The sequence below is a fragment of the Caloenas nicobarica genome, chromosome 16 (genome assembly GCF_036013445.1).
Source record: "Caloenas nicobarica isolate bCalNic1 chromosome 16, bCalNic1.hap1, whole genome shotgun sequence".
Classification (NCBI taxonomy): Eukaryota; Metazoa; Chordata; class Aves; order Columbiformes; family Columbidae; genus Caloenas; species Caloenas nicobarica.
In genome coordinates this window covers 9944213-9970805 of record NC_088260.1, presented here as the reverse complement: position 1 = coordinate 9970805, position 26593 = coordinate 9944213, and the positions used below count along the sequence as shown (strand labels likewise).

At 35.7% G+C, this 26593-nt stretch overlaps 2 protein-coding genes across 2 annotated transcripts in view; one reads left to right on the top strand and one right to left on the bottom strand.

The window, feature by feature from the left end:
- The window catches only part of GNAZ (G protein subunit alpha z), a 29547-nt gene extending 5608 nt beyond the window's left edge, over positions 1 to 23939 (top strand). The window contains exon 2 of the mRNA XM_065646290.1: positions 23595 to 23939. Coding sequence (XP_065502362.1) covers positions 23595 to 23939 — 345 coding nt within the window. The remainder of the gene's footprint in view (positions 1 to 23594) is intronic.
- Positions 1 to 26593, bottom strand: part of RSPH14 (radial spoke head 14 homolog) — a 76386-nt gene that overhangs the window by 42944 nt on the left and 6849 nt on the right. The window lies entirely within an intron of this gene.

The window sequence follows — 26593 nt, the reverse complement described above, 5'->3', positions numbered from 1 at the left end:
ATTATGAACTCATCTTTCAAATGTAAGAAGGCATATGTTAGGTTTTGATATAACAAGGCACAGTAGAAAGAGCAATGTTTTCACAGTTAAATACAAATAAGAGCATGGAGTACTCTAACCAAATAACCCAGAATATATCACAGCATACGTTTTCAGAAGGCATGTTTACAAAGACCTGCCTCACCTTGCAATTCTTGACATGTATTTAAGCCACTTGCATAATCATTCCCATTGCAGACAGTACTGCAATTAAGCCAGATTAATGCCATGACTAGTGTTAGTCAAACTTTTGTTTGTAGCGTGAGTGCTTTTGTTTGTGTAAACTCAAGGTTCCTTACATTTCTTATGGCATCATCACCTTTTTTGTTTGATATATGTGGTATTTCTACGTGGATTTTTCAAGAGTAGGTTCTTTTGAGCAGAAGTCAGGTGCTAGGAAGACAAATCACGTACAAGTAAAAATAATTTTATGCTTGCATTACAGTGTTGCTATTCCAGCAGGTTTTTTTAAACTAAAAATAATGGCATCTAATACTGAAAACTTAGGTAACTGCCATTTCTCTGGCAGTGTGACAAGGCTTTTACAGAGACTTTAATTTCTTTAAAGATACTGTTAGACATTTCAGTATCTTGTTGACTCATATAGTGCACATAACAGAAAGAGATTTTGGAGTTGTAACAGCTTGATGTATGAAAATATCAATTTGATGTTCAATAGTGGTCAAAAAAGCAAGCAATGTTAGGAAAGCACTACGGAAAAAATCAGTATAAAATGCAAAGCATGTCTGTTTTTAGGATGCTATCTAAATTATTCTCCCATTATGAGGAAAATATATTAGAACTAGAGCAAGCATGACCTAAAGTACAGAATATTTTCAATAAAAATAACTCTTAATAGATGGGGACTTTTTCCCCTGGCATACAGAAAATTGATTTCTAATCATTAGCTATTGTCTCTCTAAGAACCAAGGATATCGAATGATATTAGTAGCTAAGTGTTCTGCACAAGGTAAAGGCAGCGCAGCACTACACAATGTAGAGTGAAATTACAGAGCTTTTTGCCTGAGTATATTGTGGCGCCAATACTCGGAACAAGTTTAGGATGAAATAGAAAAATGTATAAAGGAAAATACACGAAGACCTATTAAATGTTAAGATGGTGCTTTTGTCTTGGAAGTTCTGAGTTCAGATCTTGAGAAGCAGGGATAAAATACCAGGGAAGTATTTGTGTTTCCCCAGATCTTAATTTTCTTCCCCTCCCCAAATTATCTGTTATTAGCAAGTGTAAGACATGGGATTTTGGGTAAGATGGATCTTTGCCTTGGATGGCTGTGGTGGCAGTGTTGGGGTTTTTTTTTTTTTTTTTGTTTGGGTTTTTTCCTTTGTGGTTCTTTGTTTTTGTTATGAGAAGTAATGGATGAGACACGTGTGATGTGACATGGATTTTCTTTTATCTTTTTTTTGACTGTGTGCTGCCAAGACTGAATACTTAAGCCTGATTCTTGGGATATATTTTTGAGTATCAAAATGCATTTTTAAAGCTATTAATAGGCTTAGTTAAAGTTTGAACCTGTCAACCAATGACAGTGTCCCCTGATTATACTTCAAAATTAGCAGACGATGAATAACTCTTCTACTTCAATTAATTCAGTTCTGTAACTCCTGTCACTTCTTTTTTAGATATTTAATTTTGATACTGTCCTTTCTTTACATTATTAAACTGATTGAAAAAATTGCTTTCAAAATAAACAGTGCAGTCATTGTCTCTGTACTTTTCCCCGTTATTTACTGATTGGTCCTATTTTTCCTATTTTTTACAAATAGGAACCAACCCCCAAACATTTATCATCAGTAGAAATAAAATATTGATAATGGTTTAACATAATTTAGCATAACAATCCATGTAACAGAAGCCCCTTCTTTAGAAGCAAGAATCCTTCAGTCCACCAGTTCTGGGGAGAAAGCTTATGACTAAACTAATGTTACTGAACAATATGATTGTATGTCATACATATGCTACCTTTATTTCTTTTTTTTTTTTTTTTTTTTTTTAAGAACCCCTTCAGTTCAACAACCTTATGTTCTTCTCTTCTGCTGTTTCCCTGGCAACGTGGCATGGCAGAGTGTTGTATGAGTCGACACTGAGCTCTGCTTCAGCAGTGTCCTGCCAAAGCCAGCAGTGTTTCCAGCAATCCAAGCCCTTTCACTGCAACTGTGACATAGCAAGGAGAGTTTCTTACCATTAGTATTTGCCAACATCAGTTGGAATGCCACTGGTGTAAATGTTTATGCAGCAGTGCCCTGATAATATGGGCTGGGGATGTCATTGGACTTCTCAGATATTTTTACAATGCTTTTTAGGATTAGGTATAGTTCGATAGTATGAATTCTCCTGGCAGTGACACAGAAAGGGATGGTTCTAATAGCAGCTTGTATTGTGCTTTTGCTGTTCTGCATAGATCAGACGAAAGCAATAATTAGAAATAAATAAATAAACCGCCAATAACCCATCCATGGAAGAACAATCAACATGAATTGGAAATGTGAGAGGTTAATAAACGAGGTTAAAGATACGTTTAAAAAAAAAAAAAAAACAAACACCACACAAAATGAAAGGCTGACAAAACTAAATGCCGTGTGGCTGTGCCTAAAATGTCCTGGAGGCAGCGTTCTGCAGAGCATCTGGCTGTCATTGCTATCCAGAAATCCACACTGAGATTTGGAGCATTTAAAAAGGTTTCAAAAGGTTAATTTGTGTTGTTTAGCTAAAAAGATTGCTAAGTACCTGCTTAGTGTGTAAGTACCTGAAGGAGTAAAAAATGCTCAATACTTGGTGAAATACATAATCTAGTGGAGAAAGGCAACATAAGAATAAATGGCTACAAGCTAGGTCAGATAAATACTAACTTGAAATAGAATTTTTTTTTTTTTCCCTTCAAATTTTGGGGTTTTTTCAGGAAGGAGACACAACCAGCTTTGCTGATAGAGTTTAATCAGACAGCCATTGCCAGCTACAAATGACTAAGCTTAGGATGGGGAAAACCCAATAGATGGAAATGACCATGATCAATGGAAGTTAGACCAAAAGATCCAATGAATCATGATACTCCCAGTTTAATGTTTATTTATACAGAGATAAAATAAAAGTCCAAATTTTAGAGCCTTTTTATTTTTTTTATTTTATAAATTAAATAATGCATTCCGGCTAAATCCTTCCATTTTAAGATCTCTATCTTGATAAAGTGTTTCTGTGTGTGGTTTTTTCCTTTTTTTTTTTTTTTTTTTCCCCCAGCCTTTTTTCTTTGAATCAGCAGAGAATATGGAAAGCAGAATTATATGCATTTGGTGAAATGCATACTGAATGCATATATTATATAAGCCTGCAGAGATTATCTATAAATCTACCATTAGGAAGAAAGGGAGGTCTCATTCTCTCCCTCCTCCTTGTTCAACTCTTCTGTCAACTTCTGCTACCTCTGCTGCATGCTCCTACCTCATTACTTGTGCCATCTCTACTGTTCTTTGGGCTCTTTGCTAAGAGAGAGAACTCATGAACCTATCAGAAAATTATGCAATATCTCAGCGTGGCTGGTTTTCTGCAGGAATCCTGAGTATATCACTCATAGAGGAGTCCGGTGAGTTCCAGACAGCAGGATCCCATGTCCAGAAGCAGAGGAAAATGAAAAGGTAGATGGAGTCAGACTTCCCCAATTTGATATATCAACTTCTAAAGCTGCTAAAGCCATCCTGTGTAACCAAACCTTACTATAAGATTTGTAATCTGTGTATTCGGAAAAGTAGAAAAGTCACACTATTATAGTTAGAGAGAAGACATCACAAACCTCCGTGTCTGCATCTGACTGAATACTGGATTTTATGAGCTACTCAGGGCATTATTACCAAATGGTAAATATTCCTATTACCCACTGCTTTTTATTTTCTTCTTGAAAAGTCAGAGCATAGGGAAATAGGATACGAATATTTTTTCTTTCTCTAAGCACAATTACTTTAAATACTAGAATCACAGGGGTTTTGTGGCAGAAATTATATATTGGGTCAATTTCTGCCATATTTTTTCAGGGATACATGGTAGGATGCAGTTAAATTTAATTCTTACTCCTATTCTTGCCTTATCCGTCATTCCAGTATTTATTAGCAGCTATTTTTTGAGTCTTTTTTTAAAGCTATAATGTTTATCACAATGAATTATTCAGTATCTTAGAGGATGTGAGAACAATGGTTCAAAGATAAGGAGTGAAAAGCTTGTGCTTGATAGAAGTATAAGAGAAATTGTTAGAAATACTTAACTTCATAAACTCCCAAAGGAGATGCTAGAACAATCAGCTATAATCTTTCTTACAAGTAGGTTAGAAAAAATATTAACAAAGAACAGTGCAGTAAACAGTCCTACAAGATACACAATTAGATTATGAAAATTCTTATATGATCATATATGTGGCTTAATATTTGAAGCCTTTGTTTTACTGGGGAATAAATACTTGGAAATTCTATAGAATTCCAGTAGCTTGCATTGTAGATGCTGATTTCATTTGAATAACAATATTTTTCAAATAACAAAGTGAATGAGAATATTATTACCATGGATTTTAATATGAGCAAAGCCAGGGTCCAGATTTTAATTCTTTGTGCTTTGCTTCCTTGATTAATACTTCTGTACTTCTGTGCTCTTTGCATTCATTATTTGCTATGAGGAAATTGCTAATTTTTATTAGCACTCATTTTCCTTATTAATCCTGCACATTCTCAATTGTTTCCTTCATTGGTAGTCGATCTTGGATGATATCTTGTTGGAGTCTTTGCTTTCTGATTCATGAAATTGACTTCCAATCTAGGAAACAGTTTTATATGCATTTTGTTGTATTGCACAATGTATAGGCACAATATAGATAGAGAGGGTCATGTACAACGTAAGTGCATGCAGACTGTGGGACAGTGATTTAAGCTGAAGCAGAGTGTAAGACAAATTGAAGCAGAAATTGAACTGTCACATAATTCTAGAGGAGACACTGGAGCCATCAGCTATAAACATATTTACAAAGAGAATAGATAACCTAAATGCAAAATTGCTCCACTTTGAAAGTGGAGAAAACAGCTTCACAGAAAAATACATTGAAACAAGTCTGTCAATTCATAATATTATAATATATCATTTCTATGCAGAGAAGTCTTTACTTTCAGTCATCTGCATATTATTTCCTCAGTCCCCTCTTTCACTTCCTATATCCTTCTCAAAATCCTTTCCCATTGCACATTTCATTATTCATAAAGCCAGTAAGCTATAATCTATAGTTTTCTTGTATGCAACAAACTTCCACAACCAATTTCTGTTCAGTCCATTAGGCAAAACTTATATAAATCTGTAATGGATATTCCGCTCTTGCAGTTACAGAAATCATATCAGATACCACAAACATCTTCTAAACCATCATCTTCTAATGAGGCATGCCTGACGTGAATGACTTTTTATTTAAAGAAATCAGGGCAGGGAGTGGTGGTGGTTACTCCATTGTATGCAAACTTGAATGTGCAAAAAACCCACAACACAAAAACCTGAAGAAGTTTGATTTTTTAAATCAAACTGGAATTTCTAAGTATATGGCCGGTTTCAATAGCTATTTTTCTTGTATTTTTTGCATTTCTTTTGGACAACAAACACTGTTTCATAGTGACTGTGTTCCTTTCCAATGACTTAATGCTTTTAAAATGCACTTAAAAAAGCATTAGCCTGTGAAGAAAGTTAGAACAGGTCTAATGTAGCATATCAGTCTGCTTGTTCACTGATTAAATGAAATAGGATGATGCCTTCAGTTAGAAAGGTGTGAATTGCCAATCTATTCTGCTGCCCATCTATTCTACGATACATCCCTGAACAAAAGGGAAATTACATGATTATTCAAAAGTGCAACATGGAAGCCCAAGAGTTTTTTAACGTAATAAATCCTGGGCATAAAATACCTCCACTGTTCTTAAAGAGGTAAAGTGGTATCTGTTATGTTCCCCACACAGATATGATTAGGGCATTGATTAGAGCATGAGACAAGAAATGAACAAAACCCCTCAGCCTTTGTATAATATGACTGACACCTACAAATGCACCTTCCACAAAGAAGAATCCAGCTCTTGCTGTCTAAATCCCCTAACATGTTTACTCAAAATACCTTATCTCCAATAGCTGGTTTTTGTCCTGCTATTCACTCTCTTTGTTCATCAGGCCTATACACATAAAACATACTTCCCCTAAATCCTTGATGTTCCTATTGATGTGATCCTCTTGATTCAGTGTTGGTATTTATGTCATACATTTCCACTACAGAACTCACTTCCTAGAGCTGAGGCCTGAATTGCAACATTATAATTGTATATGAAAGGATATGTATTATTTTTTGAATTTTAGTTATTAATCTTTGCAGAAAGATGCTGTCAAAACAGTCCTTCTGTACTTGACTGTACAACAATTCTTAAACTTCTCTATATTACAAGGTTCCTTCTCTATGTTATAAAACTCTCATCTCAACTGCTCCTTCTTGATTGTTCTATCATCTTGCACCAATGACTTAATCTTCCTTGTTCTGTCTTGCCTTTCTCAGATTCAGATGTGCATAGCTTATTTTAAAAAATCTTCTCGAAAGAGATATTTACTTAAACAATTTTGTATCATAAAAAGTCTCAGGATATTGGTGGCATGCAGAGCTAATACGTTTAACAGAGTGGTCTATTACCCTTTTTTTTGGAATGTCTTCCAAAAAATGATTTACTTATAAATACGCCAGAACCCATGCTGATTTTAGAGATGAAGACTAATAAACATTTCAATTGGTCTTCATTGGTCTGCACTGGTCACCTGTTTTATGATTTGCAAGGGTTTTTTGAGAATAACTTTATGCAAACAAGTCAATACCATGTTCTTGACTTTGACTGCAGAAGGGACAATACCATTTTGACAGTAGTAACAGTAACAATGCTATTTTGACATCTTGAAGTGTTTATTTTTATATACATATATTTTAAAAATACTGTTGTTCTTGGGAAATGAAAAACACAGTAAGTCTCTATACAGTAAATATTCTAATAGCAAGATTTAAATTGTTTAAAATACATTTACTGTTTGTTTTTCATATATTTTTAAAAATTGTATTACATACAGTGTTCCATTCTCCTCAAGGTTCAAAATACTATAGTGGAGTATGCCCATGCAATGGTCTTTTAAGAACTGGAGCTTATATTTTTAATCAGAAAAACTGACCTTCTAGGATATAAATGCTAGCTTATACTATTAGGATAATTCAGTACTGCTCAGGATTCAAATCTCTGCCATTAATAAAATAACCAAAATAGTTACTCCGAATAAGAGTCATGAATAAAAATATAGGCAAGTCAGTACATTTCCTGCTTCCAGTTAGATTTTATATGATTAAAAGAATGTTAAGGTTTTATGGCTATTTCAGAACATTAAATGTACTCAGAGTTAAAATGTATGAGAGTCTTTTTGAAAGAGTGAAATTTTAATTGCATTTTATATCAGATGCTCTATTTGCAATAAGTGAAAGGAATTGGAAGCTTTATATAGGTGAGACTTCAAAACTAAGAGTTGTGAAACATGTTTTTCAGTTACAAAAGATAATTCTATAAGTACTTTTAATTTTGTATTTTTTTATCTTGTCCTAATTCTGTTTCTTTTCCCTATGCACTGAAGTATACAGTTATCCCATAACTGCTGCCAAATATTGTAACAGAATTATTAAAAGGTAAAGGAGGAGACAAAATCTTGCTGTTGTCATAGGACCCATTATACAGACTGGAGAGATGTTGAAGGCAGGGGGAAGGGAGAAGCATGTCCCTGCCAGCTAACATACACAACCACTGCTAGGTGATCTCGGGAAACCACATTTATATTTTAAATAGATCCTTTCTATTGATCTAAGGTAAAGTAGGAATACAGACTGTTTCTCCCCCAGATATTATTTTCAGAAGCATAAAGAAATCCTGTTGGTTGTGTGGGTGAAATAGAGGAGAGGTGAGATTTTTTTTTTTTTTTCCTGTGCTCTTTGCTGACTATTTACATAATACAGTTATCACTACATTGTACAAACATAGCAGAGACCTCATTTTAATCCTATATTAATTTTACTATGTATTGGTCTGTTTCATGCATTGCTTAGAAGTAGCCTGATGTTACCATAGCCCTGGCAACAAGTCCAATTTAGAGTTCCAAACCTTCTTTTTTCCTGTGCTGCTCGCTCACATTCTCCAAAATGAGCTATTTTTTGCTGGATGAGTTCTACTGATCACATTTACAGTGTGACCTCCCAAACAGATGTGATAGCATAACAGAGGGATGTTCTACTGTGCTGTAGGAGTAGGGTAATTCCTTTTCCAGCTTCACTGTCAAGGTCAGCCTACCAGGGAGCTATAGCCTAATGCTGCGGTGTTGGAATTTGTCACTGGTCAGCAGCCAGCCTCACAGCTAACATACACCCACAGAACTCTTCCAATACCTTTGCAATACAAGATGAATTATTAGCATACTATGAAAACAGGGATGTTGAATCAAAGCCACGTATCCTTGACATGGAGCAGCTCTGATTGTAGCTACAAGACAAAGGCATTGAGAAGTTGAATGTCATGTATCTGTATTTCCACGTGTTATGGTGATAGATTTAATCTCCAAAGATATAAAATGAAGTACAATATCACAGACTAAAAATTTTAAAATTTTAAATACTGGTTTATGAATGAGACATGGAAATAGAGGAGGTATGTTTGTTTCCAGGGATGTTTAGCTGTAGATTGGGTTAATACATCTCTGCATTTCTAAGAGAGAAAATAGTGTAGTAAGTTTTAATAGCAAAACGAAATGTAGTACACAAGGGAAAATAATAATTTGGTCTTTTCTCAGTCAAGTTGAAAAATTCTATTTTATTACAATATTAGAGTCTTAAATTATATTTTCACCTTCATCCTGTTATCTTGCTTAAATAACTCTTGCTGTTTTAATCTGCAGTCAAGACCGGAGCTATTACTACCCTGAGTGTAATTATACCTTCTGTCTGCTAGTAGAGGAAGAAGAGAAACTGCAGGTTACTGAGTGTTCATGTTTCCAAACTACATGGTCACAAAATAAACTCTGTACTTCAGCAACCATTATGTACCAGCCCCTCCCCTCTCTTCAGTATTGATGCAAAAAATAGGGCATCTATTTTAAACAAACAAAAAACCATAAACCCCCATAAATAGACACCGTATTTTTAGCAGACTAGAACACAGACATCACTATAACTTCCTCTTGATACTATTTGCTAAATTGGCTAATCCATGGAATTCAGTGTCCAAAGTGGGTCTTTCCCATTCAGACATTGAATTCCACAAAATATCCAGTCATCCAGCCTGAGACAAGGTTTCAGCTGCACAGTGATCAATGATAGTTGTAAGAAAGTGACAGTTGAAGTTAGGTGGAGGTGTCCTGAGTAAAAAGGAGTGATGCAGCTTTTCTAAAATGTTACCACTGCTATTCTGCTCAAGACGACATTTAAAATAGAAAGGCTACAGTGAGTCAAAGAAATGTCACCTTGTTCTGAGAATACAAAAGCCATTCTGTACTCAAATCATTCAATTTCTTCTTCAAAACATGAATATTTAAAATAGAAACGTGCATTGACAAAAAATGCCGATGTGAATAAGTGAAGAGGGCACTCAAGGAAATAATTTTTTGAGAAGTACCCTTACATTTTACTTTAAAAACCAACTCACCAAAGATACGATAAAAATCTCAATCTTCAGAGCCTGACTGGTGGCAATGTAGCTTAGTTCTAACTAAACAAAGATTGTAAAATTGCTATCCTGAAGTGTATTTCAAATCTAGATGCAAATAATTGCTCATCCTGTGAGGTCCACTTCACTGGTGAAGTGACTGGTCTTCTCTAAGATACAAGATGAAAAAAATTAGGAATGTGTTTTTTTTTTTTTTCCCCCTTAATGAAATATGCAGGGATGTTCTTGTACCACTGCCATCTCTGGAGACAGACTGATTATAAGCTTTCCTGCAACCACTTATCTGGAATCAAGGATCACAAGGAGTGTCAGTGCTTTTCTAGAAGCTTTTAAAGCTGAGTAACATAAAATAGACACATATTATAAACCTTTACTGTTGAGTCTACCATGATACTTAGATAAATTATGGCATGTGCCTAAGGCACGCACTTCCTTCACTTACTGAACAAGAATTTTTAAATAACATACACAGTAAAAGATAGTGACATAAATTGTAGTTTCTGATTATTGCTAGTTTAAACTGGATTTTCAAAACTGCCTATTTGAGGTCTTAGACACTAAAACTGAAAAAATGAATATTCTTTGAAAACTCTGTGAGGAATTCCATGCCTTATAAGACATATGATAAATGCACCATACCGATTCATCATAACACAGTAATCTTGACTATCCTTAGCACCAGTACAAATCTAATAATTTTTATCATCTGCTACTTAGTTGTATTAGCACCTTAAAAAATTTATGCTGCTTTGCGTTGAAATGATATTTCATATACTATTCCCTGAATATTACAGCCAAAGAAAATGGTTTCCTTTAATTTTTTTTAAGTTCTTCTCCTCCATTTCTCCTATCCACTGTCAAACTAGTTACTGCTGAAGTTCCATTTCAGTACATAAAGAAATAAATTTGTGTATGTGTGTATATATATATATGTAAAACCTACTAGATGGAGATGCAGCTTGAATGTCAAGATACAGTTCTCAACATGTGGAATTCCGAAGTAGGTGTGCTGACATGACTGGCGTTGCATGGATTTATGTGCTAAACTTTCGTTATGGTTAATATTGTATTCATCAAGGATTTTTAACTGCATTTGGTGATATAGGTACTTATAAAAAGATCTCAGATTTGAGTGTCATGCAGTTATATTTGCAATACGTGCACATTTCAACAATTAGTTACACACATGCAGCATTACAGCAAGATTTTACGCCGAAAAATGTAGCTTTTTTTTTTCCATACCTAAAAGAATAGGTGATGTCTTGGAGCATTTCTCACTATTCCATTAGATGCTAGAGACTCAGGACTGCTGAGATGTGATGATAATGACAGTCTACACCATATTTAAGAGCCCTTGCCGATAAGCAGACTGAAATCACTTTATTCCAGCTGTATGTGCTCAGACTCCTGCTGTAAATCTCATCTGGCCTTGTGGCAGTGCTGGAAATCACCCAGGCGGGGCTTAAGACAGACTTTTCATGTTACCTGTGTAATGCTACTGCAAGGGCACATGGGCTGAATGGCAGACTCATCCAACCTACTGCATCCATCATGAAGAAAGGTGAGTGCATGATTCTGCATTCAGAGATAGTAAAGACATCCTTCTGGCATGGCCCACAGTTTACTTTTTGTCCTGATGTGTAAGTGTGGGCTTGCATCTATGACGAGTAGTTAATGTGTTTAGATTTCAGAGAGGAATCAGTCCTATATTCACTATATAGTTCACTGCCCTTCTAGTGCATGTAGTACAACTACTAGGACAACTAGATGCACATTTTTAATCAAAGTCTGCTTCTTTCTGTTTTTAAAGAAATGCAATTAGTTGTTTCTTGGCATTTTAAACTGGAAAATCTGAAATGCTCTTAATGTGATTTTCCTGGGTCTGCTCAAACATCAAGTTTATAAAATGATTTTCCCTATGAAAAAGACAGATTTTACTTTGGCTTTAAAGACTTTAATATATTGGCTGGTGATAGCAACCCGAGAATTTCTGTTTCAAGAAACATACAATTTTTTACTAGAGAAGACATTTTGGTTAAAATATGTGTTCATTAGTACAACATGTGCCTCTGTAGCAAGTTTCAATCATCTTCTGTTCCCTTGAGAAAGATTTTACTTTTAATGATGAAATCTTAGCAGCATTTTATTTTACATTGTTCTGGGAAGTCTTGTATTTCAGACAGAAATACTTGGTTTCTCTGCAGGTCAGATTTATACACCTATTCCTCCTTCTCTCCCCTGTGCAGAATACATTCACTTATGCATATGATCATTTACATACAAGGAGTCTAGTTTTTGGCTGCCTGCTTCAGCAATACAGCATCTGCCATATAAACCATCTCCTTATCTCTTTTTTTGGAATATTTTAATGCCAAGAATATAAGCACACTTCTCTGTCATTTCCATGGAAACCTGAAGAGGAACTTAAAATGAATGCAATGGAAAACAGAGGTTGGAGGAGAAGGCATCTTGAGTTCTCACTCTGTGCTTAGGCTAAGTGCAGGACTCACTGGGCCAACATTATTCTCTGACCTCTACTGTATAAACACCAAGTCAAAAACAGAGCAGCAGTACACAAACCAAAATCAAAATATAAGCTTCTCCCTTTCAATGGATTGAACAGAAAATCATTTTACATTTAAAAAAAAAAAAATGAAATGGACAAGTGATAGGCAGCCATGCAAATAATTGAAGTCCCTTCAAGATTGCAGAAGCTAGTAACTTTGTTAGTTTTCCTCTGGTATAACGCATTCTCAGAATGTCTCTTTCTTGATTCAATCCAAGATCCGTTAATTAAGAGCTCACCAACCAGACAGCAGTTGTTTTACAGAGACAACACTGAAAGTTAATTTGTTGAAAAAGACATCAGGCAGGCTGCTTGGACTACTGCATTGTTATTAGCATTGAGTAAGCCTTAAAAAAAAAAAAGTTAGTATGACTTGTAAATCTGTAACAACAGCAAAGATCAGAAGCTCAAACAGCTTCCTTTTTGTCTCTGCTATTCCTCTGTGCTATTTTTTACCCTAATTGTCATTACTTTTCCAGCACTTCCTGTGGTGCGACCATAATTCCTCTTGTGATCCCTCAAGGAACAATCCAAGCAACAGGATAATTTCTTTGAAATAAGCTAACAGCACTGTTTTTCTTGTCTCCTGAGAGCAGGAGAGACCCATGAGACACTTCCTTGAGAACAGGACCTCACTGTGTCTAACTCAATTAGCCTCGGGGCATCTGATGTCTCTCTTGATCTCAGTTATCAATTTCAGTTTGAATTATTAGATGGCAAAGAGAAATAAGTAATGTGGTACACTCAGACATATACAGAATCCTGTAGTTTTGGAAAAAAAATATTCAGACTACATAAAATTAACATATATAATAAATGATAAAATTTGGGAATGGATGTACAAAAGGGACAGCCTTAACTTCTAGCACTGCAAATTCTAGGATTAGTGTAAAGTACCAGAACTTTCCCCCAATGTAGAAGAGAAAGATTTTTAGAATATTACAGTAGGATCAATTCAGAAGTAGCTACAGCAGAGATCCTTCATCAGATGTCGATATACACACAACAAAATGACTAAGGAGTCTTATCGTATCAGTATAGAGGTGAGAAAGCTGGGGAGAGAAGACACTAATTCTGCCCTTCTGCAAATCATACAATGTGTGCTGTATTATCCATTTGCAAGGGAAAAATATTTTCACCCATTATTACAAAAGAAAAATTATAAAAACCTGATAATTTTAACAAGATCTCCTTAATATTTGGCACAGCCCTTGCCCCACATATAGGGTTATTTTTATTTTTCTCATTCGTTTGCAAGTTTGAATTAATTTGAACTGTGCAAATTCCTGTGCTGATATGAATGATAAAGACCATCATTAGGGAGATCTGATCAGCCTCTAATGGTACAGAATTATATAAGCACTGTTTCTCACCTGGAATGTACAAGTCTAAGGAAGAAACAACTGAAAGAGTGGGAAGGTTGGGAGTAAGTTGAGATTGAAGCGGTGTGGGTAGAGGAGTCAGGTTTAAGCAATCTGGTGAAATCAAATAATTAAGAGTTAGTAAACGGGAGAATACTGTTGGTGTAACCTTATTTTGAACATCTTGTTCCTGTATATTTTGATTGAGGCTTTATAGTGATGATGGTTTTTTCCATGGATTTTCTGCCTCATTCGATGAATGTAACTGTTTTTTTATGATTAACGAGGGTTTATGTGATAAATAAGACTGTCAACTGTAGGAACACTGCCATCATCGGTTGCAGAGGGAGGAAAATAAGAAATGAATGGAACATAGGATTATAGAAAAACAGAGGAAGTTCATGCAGCTAAAGCAGCTAAATGCTACTCTGAATAACTGTACTAGATCTTGGCAAAGGTCCACATACATTTTTGGTTCCAAACCAGTTTCTTAAATGAAAGCTTTCACAGGTAATTCCCCATTCTTCCTTTCTCAAAGGGACTGAATTTGAAATCCTGTGATTTGATTTGTAGTAGGTCTGATTACTCAGAGCTACACCAGATAGCAATGACAGCTTGAAAAACCTATTCAACTTTGTGAAATAAATAAATATATGTGCTGAAAAATTAGGTTTGAGAAAATGAGGTTGGGTGTCTAGAATTACCAGGTTCCTTCTAACTATAATTTCTCATTGTATAGATTGTATAATTCCCTATTTATAAATTCTTTTTAACAGTACCTCTTGATCTGACAACATGCTGTGAAAACAAATGTAGCCAATGAAATATTCAGATACAATAATTATAAGCTTGAGAAGAAACTAGTAATTCTCTTTTGAGCAGCTCATAAATAGTAAGTGTGTAGTAAAGCATGAGTCTATAAATTGAGTTGTGACAATAAAGAAAAATATTGACTAGAACATTACATTGTCCACCTTGCAATATGAATGAGAGAGAGTTCAATGAAGAAAAACTGTGTTCGTGTAGCATGAGATTTACGTGAGTAACACTATATTGGCAATTATGATTTCAGCATATGACACTTCATTGTTTAAGTTTGTGATTCTTATGTTCTTCTAGTCTAGATCCTTTTTGTGTTACATTCCAGAGTAAGTTTCTGTAAATAGGTCTTTACTGAAATTGTAATTATTTTTAGAAATACCTTAAGAAATATCAGTGATATATGCCACATATAATTAATTTTGTTTCATTCTCTCTTCATTGCATATTATATATTTCTGTATATTTCTGTTTTGTGGTGGTCACTAGTTCCTGGGAGGTTCATTTCATGCTCTGATAAATAATCTGACAACACTGAAGATCAATCTGGACCTTGATTAGTGTTTACTGTTCAGTCAGTGTTAAAAGCAGAAAATACTGCAGATTTTTCCAACTGGGATTGAAAGATGGGGAGGTTGAGCAAGTAGCTGTGTGGTTCTTAGTTGCCAGCTGGGGTTAAACCACAACAGAGGGCAAAATGCATCCTTATCCAGATGTCATGCAATCTGAGAAATAATCTCAGGTTTGGTGGGTGTGTTTCTTTTTTTCCCCCCACTGCCTTGAATTTCTCAGTATAAAGTGATATTTACCTTTTTATTGTATAATAGGCTGCTTTTATTGTTCAGATACTACTGAAGAATGAAACTACTGGCCAACTTCTTTTGGTGAAAACTGGTTCATCGGTGTGGACCAGGTTGTGATTTTTTTTTTCTGTGGTGTGTGGTTTTTGGTTTGTTGTGGTGGTTTTTGGTTGGTTTTGGGGTTTTGGTTTGGTTTTGGGGTTTTTTTTGGGTCTAAGAGAAAATGTCATTATCTTCCTCTCATTCATACACGGTGTTAGACAATGAAAATTCCTTTCGTGTTAGTACTTCTAGTTCCAAGACCCTCTGCCTACCTTTTTGGTGAGAAAGACTCACTGCTTCAAATGATGGTGAAGTTTGTAAAGCAAACTCTCTCTTTTTTTTTTTTTTTTAACTGGACAAGACTAATTAGAAAGGCAAAATTGTCTAGGAACTGTAGCAATTTTACATGGGTTGTGTAAAGGAGAAGTTTTCACCAACAGGGAGTGAAAGAGCTGATTTCATAAAAAGGATGAGCTGTTCTGACAGCCACAACATACAAACCAGTTGTAGTATGTCACAGTAAATATTTGCAGTATCTCTGTCCAACTGTGGGGAACAGTGGATATTTAGGAAAGAATATGGGAATAGATCAAGCGTACACTAATACTTCCTGCATTATACCCTCCCAGATAACTGAACCAAGGACTGCAGCAACATCTTTCTGTTTAAGTGCCCTTCTAATTTAATTGCTTTTTGAACCCAAATACACTTTTATGACTTTTACTATTATTATTATTCTCTAACACCTCATGACAGAATTTTACATTTAATTATGCACTGCATGGAAAGAACATTTGTCTGCTTTCAGATAATTGAACTTGATGTTTTTTCTTGCATTGTAAGAAATGGTGCAAAAATCATTCACTATTCACCATTTCCATATAATTCATGATTTTATGAGCTTTATCCTGTTTTCTCTCAGCTATTTCTTTTTCCAGCCTAAAGAGAACTAGTTTGTTTACTTTTTTTTCGTATTACAGTCATTCCATACTTGTGATAATTCTTGCTGGTTCTCTCTGTTTTCTAATTCTACTGTTACCAATGATCCTTCATCTTACCTATATTTACTAGCTTTCACAAATATCCAGAGAGTCCTGTTATAAAGCTGGGCTTGATTGTGTTGAAATGAAAGCCTACTTACCTGAGAAGTCCTCTTTTATTTATATCATAGTTTGTAAGGTTGGACTCTTTTCATTGGTGTTTCGGTTTTCAAGTGTTTTTAATCCAGAGAAAGGACATTCACAGGCATTGGATTTTGTAATCTCTCCCCACCATTATTCTGTTGCACAAAGTTATTAAGCTTCCTAGTGCATTCTAGTGGCGTACTAGTGGCAAAAAAAGTAATGGAGTTCTTTAATTTAAAAAAAAATCTTTTATGTATGCAGTATATTATTTCACTTCAATTAAGGCAAACAATTGTCTGGGTGACATGAACCAATACTGACACTGTTATCACCTTTCCTTGTTCCCCCAATGTATTAAAAAAATGCACATTTCAAAGAAGGTGCAATTAAAAGCATTCTTTCTTTACACATAATCTATCAGCCAGAGCTTGGTTTACGTACAAACTATACAAAAGGTAGGTTAGCCGAGAGTCTGCAACAGCGAATAAATGGTTTTCTTTTTACTTGCATATTCTCATGTAGATCTCATGCAGATTTCTGCAGTATTTTAATAGCTTAGGGGCTACTCTAAGGTCCCGAGAACTTGAAAGAACAGAAAAAAGTAACAAATGGGTATTCCATAAAGACAACTCCATTCTTTGACCATTTCCTTTTCATTCTGCCTCACCAACAGAATAGTGACAATGTAGCATAACTCTTTCCATTAAAAGGATAGCCCTTATGCTTGACTTTGCCTTGAGATCTGCTCAGAACTGCATGCATAAAACGGACTTCTCATTTATGGATTCAACCATAAATATGTTTTTACAGTTCGGGGAATTATAGAAGTGTAGCCTTGATGTGGTCTCTGAAGGTCACTTATCCTATTGTCACAGCTGAAGCTGGACTATTGCCAACAGTAAATCAGGCCAGCTATGGCTTTATCTAGTCGAGTGAGGAAAACCTCTATGGAGGCAGATTTCGCAACGTTTCTAGGCAAATTGTTCTAGTGCTATGTTAGTCTTTTAGTGAAATTTTTTTTCCTGACGTCTGTTCTGAACCACCCAAGCTGCAATTAGTATTAATTGCCACTTGCTCTTTAGCTTCATCATCTTTGTAACTATGCTTCAAGTAATTGTAGGCCGTTACTGGATCACCCTTTAGCCTCCTCTTTGCCAACCCAAACAAGCCCAGTTCCCTCAGCCTCTCCTTGTAGGTCACCGCAGCATTAAGTTACTTATTGCCTAGACACAGAAGGCTGATATTAAGCTTAAAGATCTCAAATGAGGACAGCTAGACCACTGGACAGTCTTGGACAACTTTATGTGTAAAACTAAGCAACATTTTGTTTATGTTGAATATGTACTTGAAATGCTCCTTTTGCCCTTGACCTAAAAAGTCCTGAAAGAAAAACAAAAAAACCCAACCTGCTTGAAAACAATGAGTAAGTGTCACCATTTGCTGCAGGGTGACAATTGAAATCAATTGAAGTATGTTACCAGGGATAAAAGTTCTGGCCTCTACTACCATATATATAACTCAATCTAAGAATGAAACATCCTGATATTTACAATTATAGTATGGATGTTAATGCTACTTTAGATATATTTTCAAGAACTCTGAGATTTTAAATGAATGTGATTTTAACAAGAAAATATTTTTGAACTAGCTTCTTGTCTAAACTCCAGAAATATGCAGTTTGTTAAAGACACTGAAGACTTATTCTTATATTCCTTCTATGTCATGTTTGCCTTCTTAAAACTGCTTGCCACTCCAAATTATGGAGAGGAGCACAGTGCAAGCTCTTGTAACTCTTACATCAAGAAGCTTATGTAGCATAAAGCTTTGTTCACCTTTGAGGAAGTACAAGGAGAGTGTTAACAGTTGTTTGCTGAGCAACTGAAACATAGCTTGTTTGTTCTCCTTAAAGGGAAGTTTGCTATCTTCCCACTTTAATGATTAAATTAAGGCCTGTGAAAAGAGGCATATTCCACAATACTATTTATCTTGAGGACTTTTACTACAGCCCTGGTAGCACTGCCCTGGCTGGACACTATCTATGTAATGTGTAGGTTTTAATATGTTGGCTCATTGTGACTCTTTCATTTGGCCTTCATCAGCTGCAGTAGTGTTTCTTTTACCAACCTGTCCTTATTACTCCTTCCCAGAAATGTTGGCTGATGTTGCTGTTCTATCAGGCACAGGACCAACACTGACTGCCCCATATTTCTATTCTCCGGAACATACATTTTTCTAGAATTTTCCTCTGGACTTGTAATTTTCTTATGAGAAGTGATAAATATAGCAGCTATCACATGCACGTATTATGACTTCTAAATATAATTTTCCTGTACTTTAGCTTGCTTAGAAGATATGTATAGGTAGTCACAAGCAATAACTCAGTCTATATGTATTCCTCCACTTCTATTCTGCCCCCTTCTGTGTTGTGGAACAGCCTTGGAACATACCTTGGCTAGACATTCTGGAGTAGCCTTTATCTGGATCTTCTAGCATTTCTATTAAATGATGAAGTGTCCCACCCTTTCTGATCCTTGAACTCAGTAACTTTTTCCTCTGTTCTTCCGAGAGCTTTCTATACCCCCTGTCTTTAGGTTTCCTCTAGTTTCTAAGTCCTAGCAGAAGCACCTGTGGTCTTGTTCCTTTGCTCCAAAATCCTCTGGCTTAAAATTTAATCCTCCTGTCAGGAAATTTAATCAAACTTCTTTCTCAGCTCAGTCACACTCCTTAGTATAATCATAGCTTGGTGCCGGGCTGTACTTACTATGATTAACAAATCTGTATTGTTCATGATGTAGGAATATGACACATTTTTGATAAATAGTATTAAAGAAAGATTTACCCTAGTCTGCCACTGGCATGCCTATGTGACTACTACATAACAATGCTTAACTTATCATGTCCTCCTACAGACATGACTTGCTGTTTCAGTGCACATCTAAAAAGTTGCAGGAATCAATTTTCAAGGACAAATGTTCAGGACTCTGTTAAATAATACTCCAAATTAAATCTACTTAGCCTAGTCCACAGCAGGCCTTAGTAACACAATTCTTTTCCAGTCACAGAGATCATACATGGTAAAATATTCATAATGTTTTCATTGTCATCCTACATAATAGCCAAGACCAAAGGTCCCATTGTAATTCTTGTTCACACTGCCAGATTCAGTTATCATCTGCAGAATTTTCTGTAAAGACAGTAGTAATACTCCACAGGAAATCATCAAGGGAAACAGTGTGCTGCAGTACTGCTTTGTCAGGTTTCTTTTCCCTTTCTTCTCTGAAAAATAGGTATCAAATATTGACTACTCTCTCCTCTACCTGTTCTACATTTTCACGTACAAACTCTAAGTGTAAACAATTACAGGACATTGTATATATATGTATATGCATACCATGCTATGTCAGTTTTCCACCTTTCTGCACTTCACATTCCTCTTATATATGCAGGACACTGAAAGGAATTTTGGTGGGAAGGACAGAAATAGATGGCCTGTGCATGTATATATGCATATGACAGGTGCTATATTGATATAGCTGCTTTTAGTTATCCTGACCTCCTTCCTGTTTGGTTTACCACATAACTGGTCAGGAATTCCTGCAGTGGTTTTAGACTCATGTAACATATTAATTTGGTGATGGGATGATGAGTTTGTCTGCTTGTAGAATAACTTAAGCTGCTAAGTGACACTTCTTCATGAATTCACAACGGGATTTACCCTTCTATGTCATCCTGTCTAATTTTGACATTTTAGAATTCCCAACATTCTCCAGGAAAACTTTGGGATCCTAGGATTGGAAAGAAAGGGTTTGTAAGGGCAAAACAATTCTGTCTAGTCAAGCCTCTATTGGTTATCCTGTCCCTTCTGGGAGATGCCAAGGCTAGAAACAGGTATATACAGGACAACAGGTAGAGTGTTTTATCTCAGTTTAATCCTACCTCAGTGAGATTCCTAATTTCTTCATTTGAGAGATATACAGAGTGAATTGGATTGACTGTTCACTTCTCTCCAACAGAAAATTAGTTTCTTCTTTTTGATTTTTAGATGAAAGCAATTATTTTTTGCAAGTCATGAAATTATCACAATCTTTCCCCATTTAGACCCACAGCCGCCTGGTCCTATACATTCTTGTAGGAGTCTTCTTCCTTTGAACAAAAGATGAATCATACAATAGTCTTTTTTTCTTTTAAAATCAAGCGTCTCTCATCCAGCACTCAAATAGGACTGCCTAAGTGCTAGACAGAAAGACCGTTCAACTAGGACTCAATCTTGGCTTTTTTTTGCCAGAAAAGAAGTATCTCTTTATATTTAGCCAGGCTATCTCTTGCTTTCTGCATCATCTGTATTTTTTTAATGCAAAATTCTTTTCCTTTCCCTCTGCCTCTCATTATATATTTATTCAAACATAGTTTGAATTCTTGAATTGCTTTGACTATGACTGTCTTGGGCAATGGTATTTCCTTTGATTTATTTTGTAGACTGTTATTATTTCAGAATGATTCAAATTTTTTGTACAGTAACCTTATGGAAAAAACAAAGTTTACATCCAACAGATTCAATTACTTTTTTACCCCGCTACCCCTTCTTCAAGTACTTTAGCTTCACCTGCTTTCTTTAGAAGGTCTTAAGTTGTGGATCTCTAAACAACACATTTGAATCAGAAAGAAAAGACTCATGCCATTTTGTGAAATAGCTCATATCTACCAGCATATGCTAAATGCTAGTTATTACCACAAGGAAAAGCTACAACAAGAAAATAGCAACAGCTTCCACTGTTTTTTCCAGAATTTACTGAAATTTAGATTTTCCAGCTTTTCTGGAAAGCAAACATTATTACCATCCCTGCATCAATTTTATTCATCACTGTTTACAGTTTACACAAGATAAATTGCATTTGGTTTAGTTAAAGTTTTCACAATCCTCAGATGCCTACCAGTTTTAAAATAGTCACGAAAGAGAAATAATGATTGAAAGATAAAGTTCTTAAGTATATAGCGAAATTGGCAGTTAATTCCCTTATTTGTGATAGTCTCTCTCTTCATAATTTTTCATTTTTAAGTTCTAAGCTCTCACAACTGCAACCAGAAGCTTTAATGTGAAAGCCGTGAGGTGATACTACATTCCAATTAGGTTCCATTTACCAAATGATTTTTCTAGTTACTTGCTATCTTGATAACAGGGTCTTCCCTTTTGAAAACTCTTAGTCATTCCAGAACTCTCTGGTCCTAAGCACACCTCCACTGTCCCAGAGGATGACCAGGGATGTTTGTGTGTTTGCAAATTATTGGACAAAGAGAAGCAGCCATCTGTTCCTTAGCATGTTCTTTCCCTTAAGCAACCAATTCCTTGTTCTCATGCTCAGAAAAGAATTTGCAATTAGCCCCCAACAAGGCCATCTGGATAAGGCATTGGCATTATCTTGCTTATACCCCAGCTTGTGTATAATTATGAAATTACAGCAGCACATTTTTTCTAACCACCTGGCTAGCTACACCCTCTGGATTCCTAAACCGGAATCGATACTGCAGAGAAGAAGAATGCCTTTTCCTACCTTTATTTTTCCTCCACATTAACAGAAAATGTTTATAACTCCTTTGGGAGTTGTACAATAATTTATTCAACTTGTTTATTATTATAAGCCATAACGCTCTCAAGTGTACTTCGCCTATAATATGTACAGTAGTTTTACAATATTGAATTAGGCCCAAAGTACTGTTACTTCTATTAAAAGCCAAAATCATCTTCTAACCTCCACTTTCCCAACAGGACAACTATCTAGAATACTTCATAGTCAAACAACAAAAAAAATACCGAGACTCTAGACTATTTTCATCCCTTCTAAGCACAAGCCAGACAAACGGAACACATACATATTTGCAAATAATCTTGTAATCAACATATACTCTTTCCTTGATATCCCAAATCCCTTCTGTTCACTTACTCTGGACCGCTGAGGTGACTGTTGATGTACACATGAGGTTTTTGGCAACCTAGAACACTGCATAGGCAAAAAGACTGCGATACCTGCAGAATAATCTATAAAGGAAATGCAGCTAATAGTGTTCAAAACAGTAAATTCATTACAGGTTAACATTAGAAGAAACCAAAGGAGTCAATTATTGCAGAAGAATAGGTGGGAATGTTAGAAATTACTGAAGTGTCATAGTGGTTACAGAATCACTATCTAAAGTAAGCAAACATTCAAAGTACCGTACCTGTTGTTTCTTGAATATTTTCTATTCAAAACATTACATTTGTTTACACCTATTTATAGGTGTAAATGGATCAATAAACTCAGCCTTCCCGGAGCGCTCGGTACCATGGACAGCTCCAGCTGCCTCACGGGTGTCACAGCAGCAACACGAGGACATTCAAGATGACCATTGATTTCTAATGGACCTTTCTGTTGTCAGTTTATAGCAGCACTGGATTGCTATTTACATTTGCCTACTCAGGGCATCAGGAAGGAAGAGGTTGAAACAGATGTAGCTAAACTCAGCTTTCACCTATAAATATACAAGTTGTCCCATCACAGCAGACTGTGGTTTTTTGTATTCTTCCAAGCTTACCACTAGACAATGGGGAGAAGTAAGGCAAGGAAAATTTCTGAGTATGTATGGTGTGCTAAACTACACATCTAATGATGCAATGTTACAATTGTGCTGTAGTAGTTCAGTCTTTTTTAAAAAAACTTTAATAGCAGAATGTTTCTGTAGTGTGACTTCCTTAGAAATTAGTCAATCCTTCTATTTTAAAAAATTCTTTATAGTGCTAGCCTAAGTTTGAAAACAAGCATGTTTTCCCAAATTACACCTATTGTTTCTAAATCTTCAGTTTTAGACTTTCCTCCATAGTTGCCAAATATTTTAAAAAATAAAGGATAGAGGTAGTCTGTGGTGAAATGTATTGTATCAAAATAAGTGAATTAAGATCCCTGAAATTTCATGTTCAGGTAAGATGAGCGGTTACCAAATAAAACAAAAATTGTTTCTAAAAGCAGACTTTGCTCATTGACAGACATAATAATGCATTTTGCGTGCTTTCCACATTTATGCTGAAACACTATTGTTGACCCTGTTGTTTCCTCTCCTACAGAGTCGAATGGCAGAAAGTTTGCGTCTCTTTGATTCCATCTGCAACAACAATTGGTTTATCAACACCTCCCTCATCCTTTTTTTGAATAAGAAAGATCTGCTGGCAGAAAAAATCCGACGCATCCCTTTAACAGTCTGCTTTCCTGAGTACAAAGGTCAAAACACTTATGAGGAGGCAGCAGTCTACATCCAACGCCAGTTTGAGGACTTGAATCGCAACAAGGAGACCAAGGAGATCTACTCACACTTCACCTGCGCCACTGACACCAGTAACATCCAATTTGTCTTTGATGCAGTGACAGATGTCATAATTCAGAACAATCTCAAATATATTGGCCTCTGCTAAGAATCCTTGGGCTTAATCTGTTTTCCTGAAGTGATAAAAAAGGGGCTAACCACTTCCACTTCTAGTGGAAAAAAAATGGGGCAATGCTTAGTAGCCCAAGGAGAGAAAAGGGGAAATCTGATGTATGTACGCAGTTCCTCTTATGCCCCCTTAACATCATTTTTCACAAATACATGTTCTAGAGAGTGAAAACCTCCTCTCCAAAAAAGTCACATAACACCCCTTGATCCCGTGAAAAAACCCCAACAACTCAAAAACCCCAAACAAAAACAAAAAAAGAGATTGAGGCCTAACTCTGTGGAGATGTTTTCACCACAGTCACTGCACTTTTATTCCATTCGTTTCATTCCATTTCCTACAGTGGGAGTGTTATCGTGTTCTATGTAAGAAATAATTCTTCATCCAGTTGTCCTAAAATTTTACTGACATGAAGATATAAAGCTGGTGAGTGACATGAACTCATGTCCAGGCTGTGGAGCAGAATGGTTGTGTTGTGGAGAAAAGATAGTTCAAACCAGAAGCTACAGAACAAGAGAGCTTAAGCAAAATACTACTTAAAGTTGTAGAGAATGGGCATGCACCCACAATACTGGTACACACAACCACATAGTATATATACATACATCATGTACACACATGCCTCACAGCATATACTATGTAAACACTTCTGCTTTACTGTTTATCATGGGCACCTTGCCTGTTAAAGGAATTGTTGGTGCACAACTGTTCTGTGATTTTCAAACTGACTAGCAGCTCTTTCTGCTCTTTAAGGCTTCAAATATGCAGCAAAACTACATTAAATGAATCTATGAATAGGCCAAATTAAGGTCAGTGTTTCTTTTACTGGTAAGGAGTTTTATACATCGAAGCAGTCGTCTTTTACATCTTTTTTTGCCAAATCTTGTGGTGTTTCACAAAAAAACCAAACTATATTTAAGAAGTAGGTTAGTGTTCCTTTTTTAACACAGATTTAAAAATCACAAGGCAATTTTTTAAATTATTGTTGTAGTGTCTGGATTGCTGAATGTGAAAGTTGCCAACGGACAATTCTGTTCCACTGCTCCAAATACATTCTGGGAATTGTAATATTGTAACTGATTTCCTAAGAAGCAGGAGCCATGGAGATTGTGTAGTATATTGCCTCCAGAGTATTTTTTGTTGGTTTTTAAATTATTTTAAAAATGTGATGTATTATTAGAAGGTTAAAGATGAGCGATATGAACAATAACTAAATGTCTCGATATTTCAATTTAATAATTTAAATTATTTACAGTTTAGTGAAGTTAAGGAAACTGAAGAGATGCATTCTTCAGCTCCAGGTTTCATCTCATAAAGGAACACTACTGGATGGAGTAACATTCTGGCAAAAGTTTGAATACATAAGAAGCTCTGTGGGACTATACTGGAAAATCTCAAATGGATCATATAGACCTAACTCTTTGGTCAGTTGATTCTTTCCCCTACCATAGAAAAGACTTCTTAAAGACTTCAGTGTAAAGTTGGTGTGTAAATACATGTTTGATAATTGTAAAGCACATACGTACACAGAGACACAGACACACATGCACACTGGGAAATAACCTTCTACTTTTGTTCCCCCTATGTTCTATGATTAGTGCAAGAAATCTCAGCCAAGGGCTCTAAGAAATTTAAAACAAAATGATTAATAACATCAACATTTAAAATGTCCACTTAAAATAAATCATTCAAATGATACTGAACGTGTCTATAGTGTGTTCATTAATTAGTGTTATGGCAGTTACTTAATTTGGATAATGTTTGTGAAGTTTTCTTTCCTTTAAGACAGACTGCTGAGTTTTGTTTATTTGCTCTAGACCTTCCTCCTCAGTTTATTCACCAACATTCAGCAATTTCAATCTTAAGACATTACGTTTGAGCAACTCAGTAAGATTTAAGGGATGTGTTCCGTTTAATATCTTCACAAATTCTGAATGCATGTCATTTTTATATTTTCTGGAGCAATGATTAGTAGCAATTTTAGGAAAGAAGTTATAGATCAAGATCTATAGGGACTACCAAGAAAGAAACCTCCATGGTATCTGCAAGATACAAAATGGAGAACAATCTGTCTAATTTTGAATTAGGTATTTTATCCCTGTACTGAAGACAAAGGGCCCCTTTAAGCATTCCCTGTCAACTGTTACACCTGAAGGCTAGAGGCAAAAGAGCCAATGAGGCTGCACTTTGAAGGTAGAAAAGGTTTGTCATGCCGCACAGGGAGTATTTAGGTCTTACTTGTAATGGGAAGATGCTATTGCCTGCTTGTTTTGTTTGCAGTCAAGTGGCTTGACTTGGTGAGTCTACTAAAAGCTATATATGATAATTGCTAGTGCAAGATCCTCTATACTTCATTTATCATCGAAGTGCTATCATTTACTTGAGAAAGTGCACAATATTTCTAGTCTAAATTGCTTTCTATAGTGTAATATCCTATTATTAGCCAGCTAAATTGTGAAAAAGTTATAAAATCAGTCAGGGCTTCCTTTTCCAACAAATGGAATATTAGATGGCATGCCTCCATCCCTAGTTTTTGTAGTTCTGCGGCCATTTCAGACTAGTGAAAGAAGTGACAAGAAGATACTGGCATTCATTACAGCATAGCTGCAAGGTAAGAAAGCTGGGTAGGAAAACTA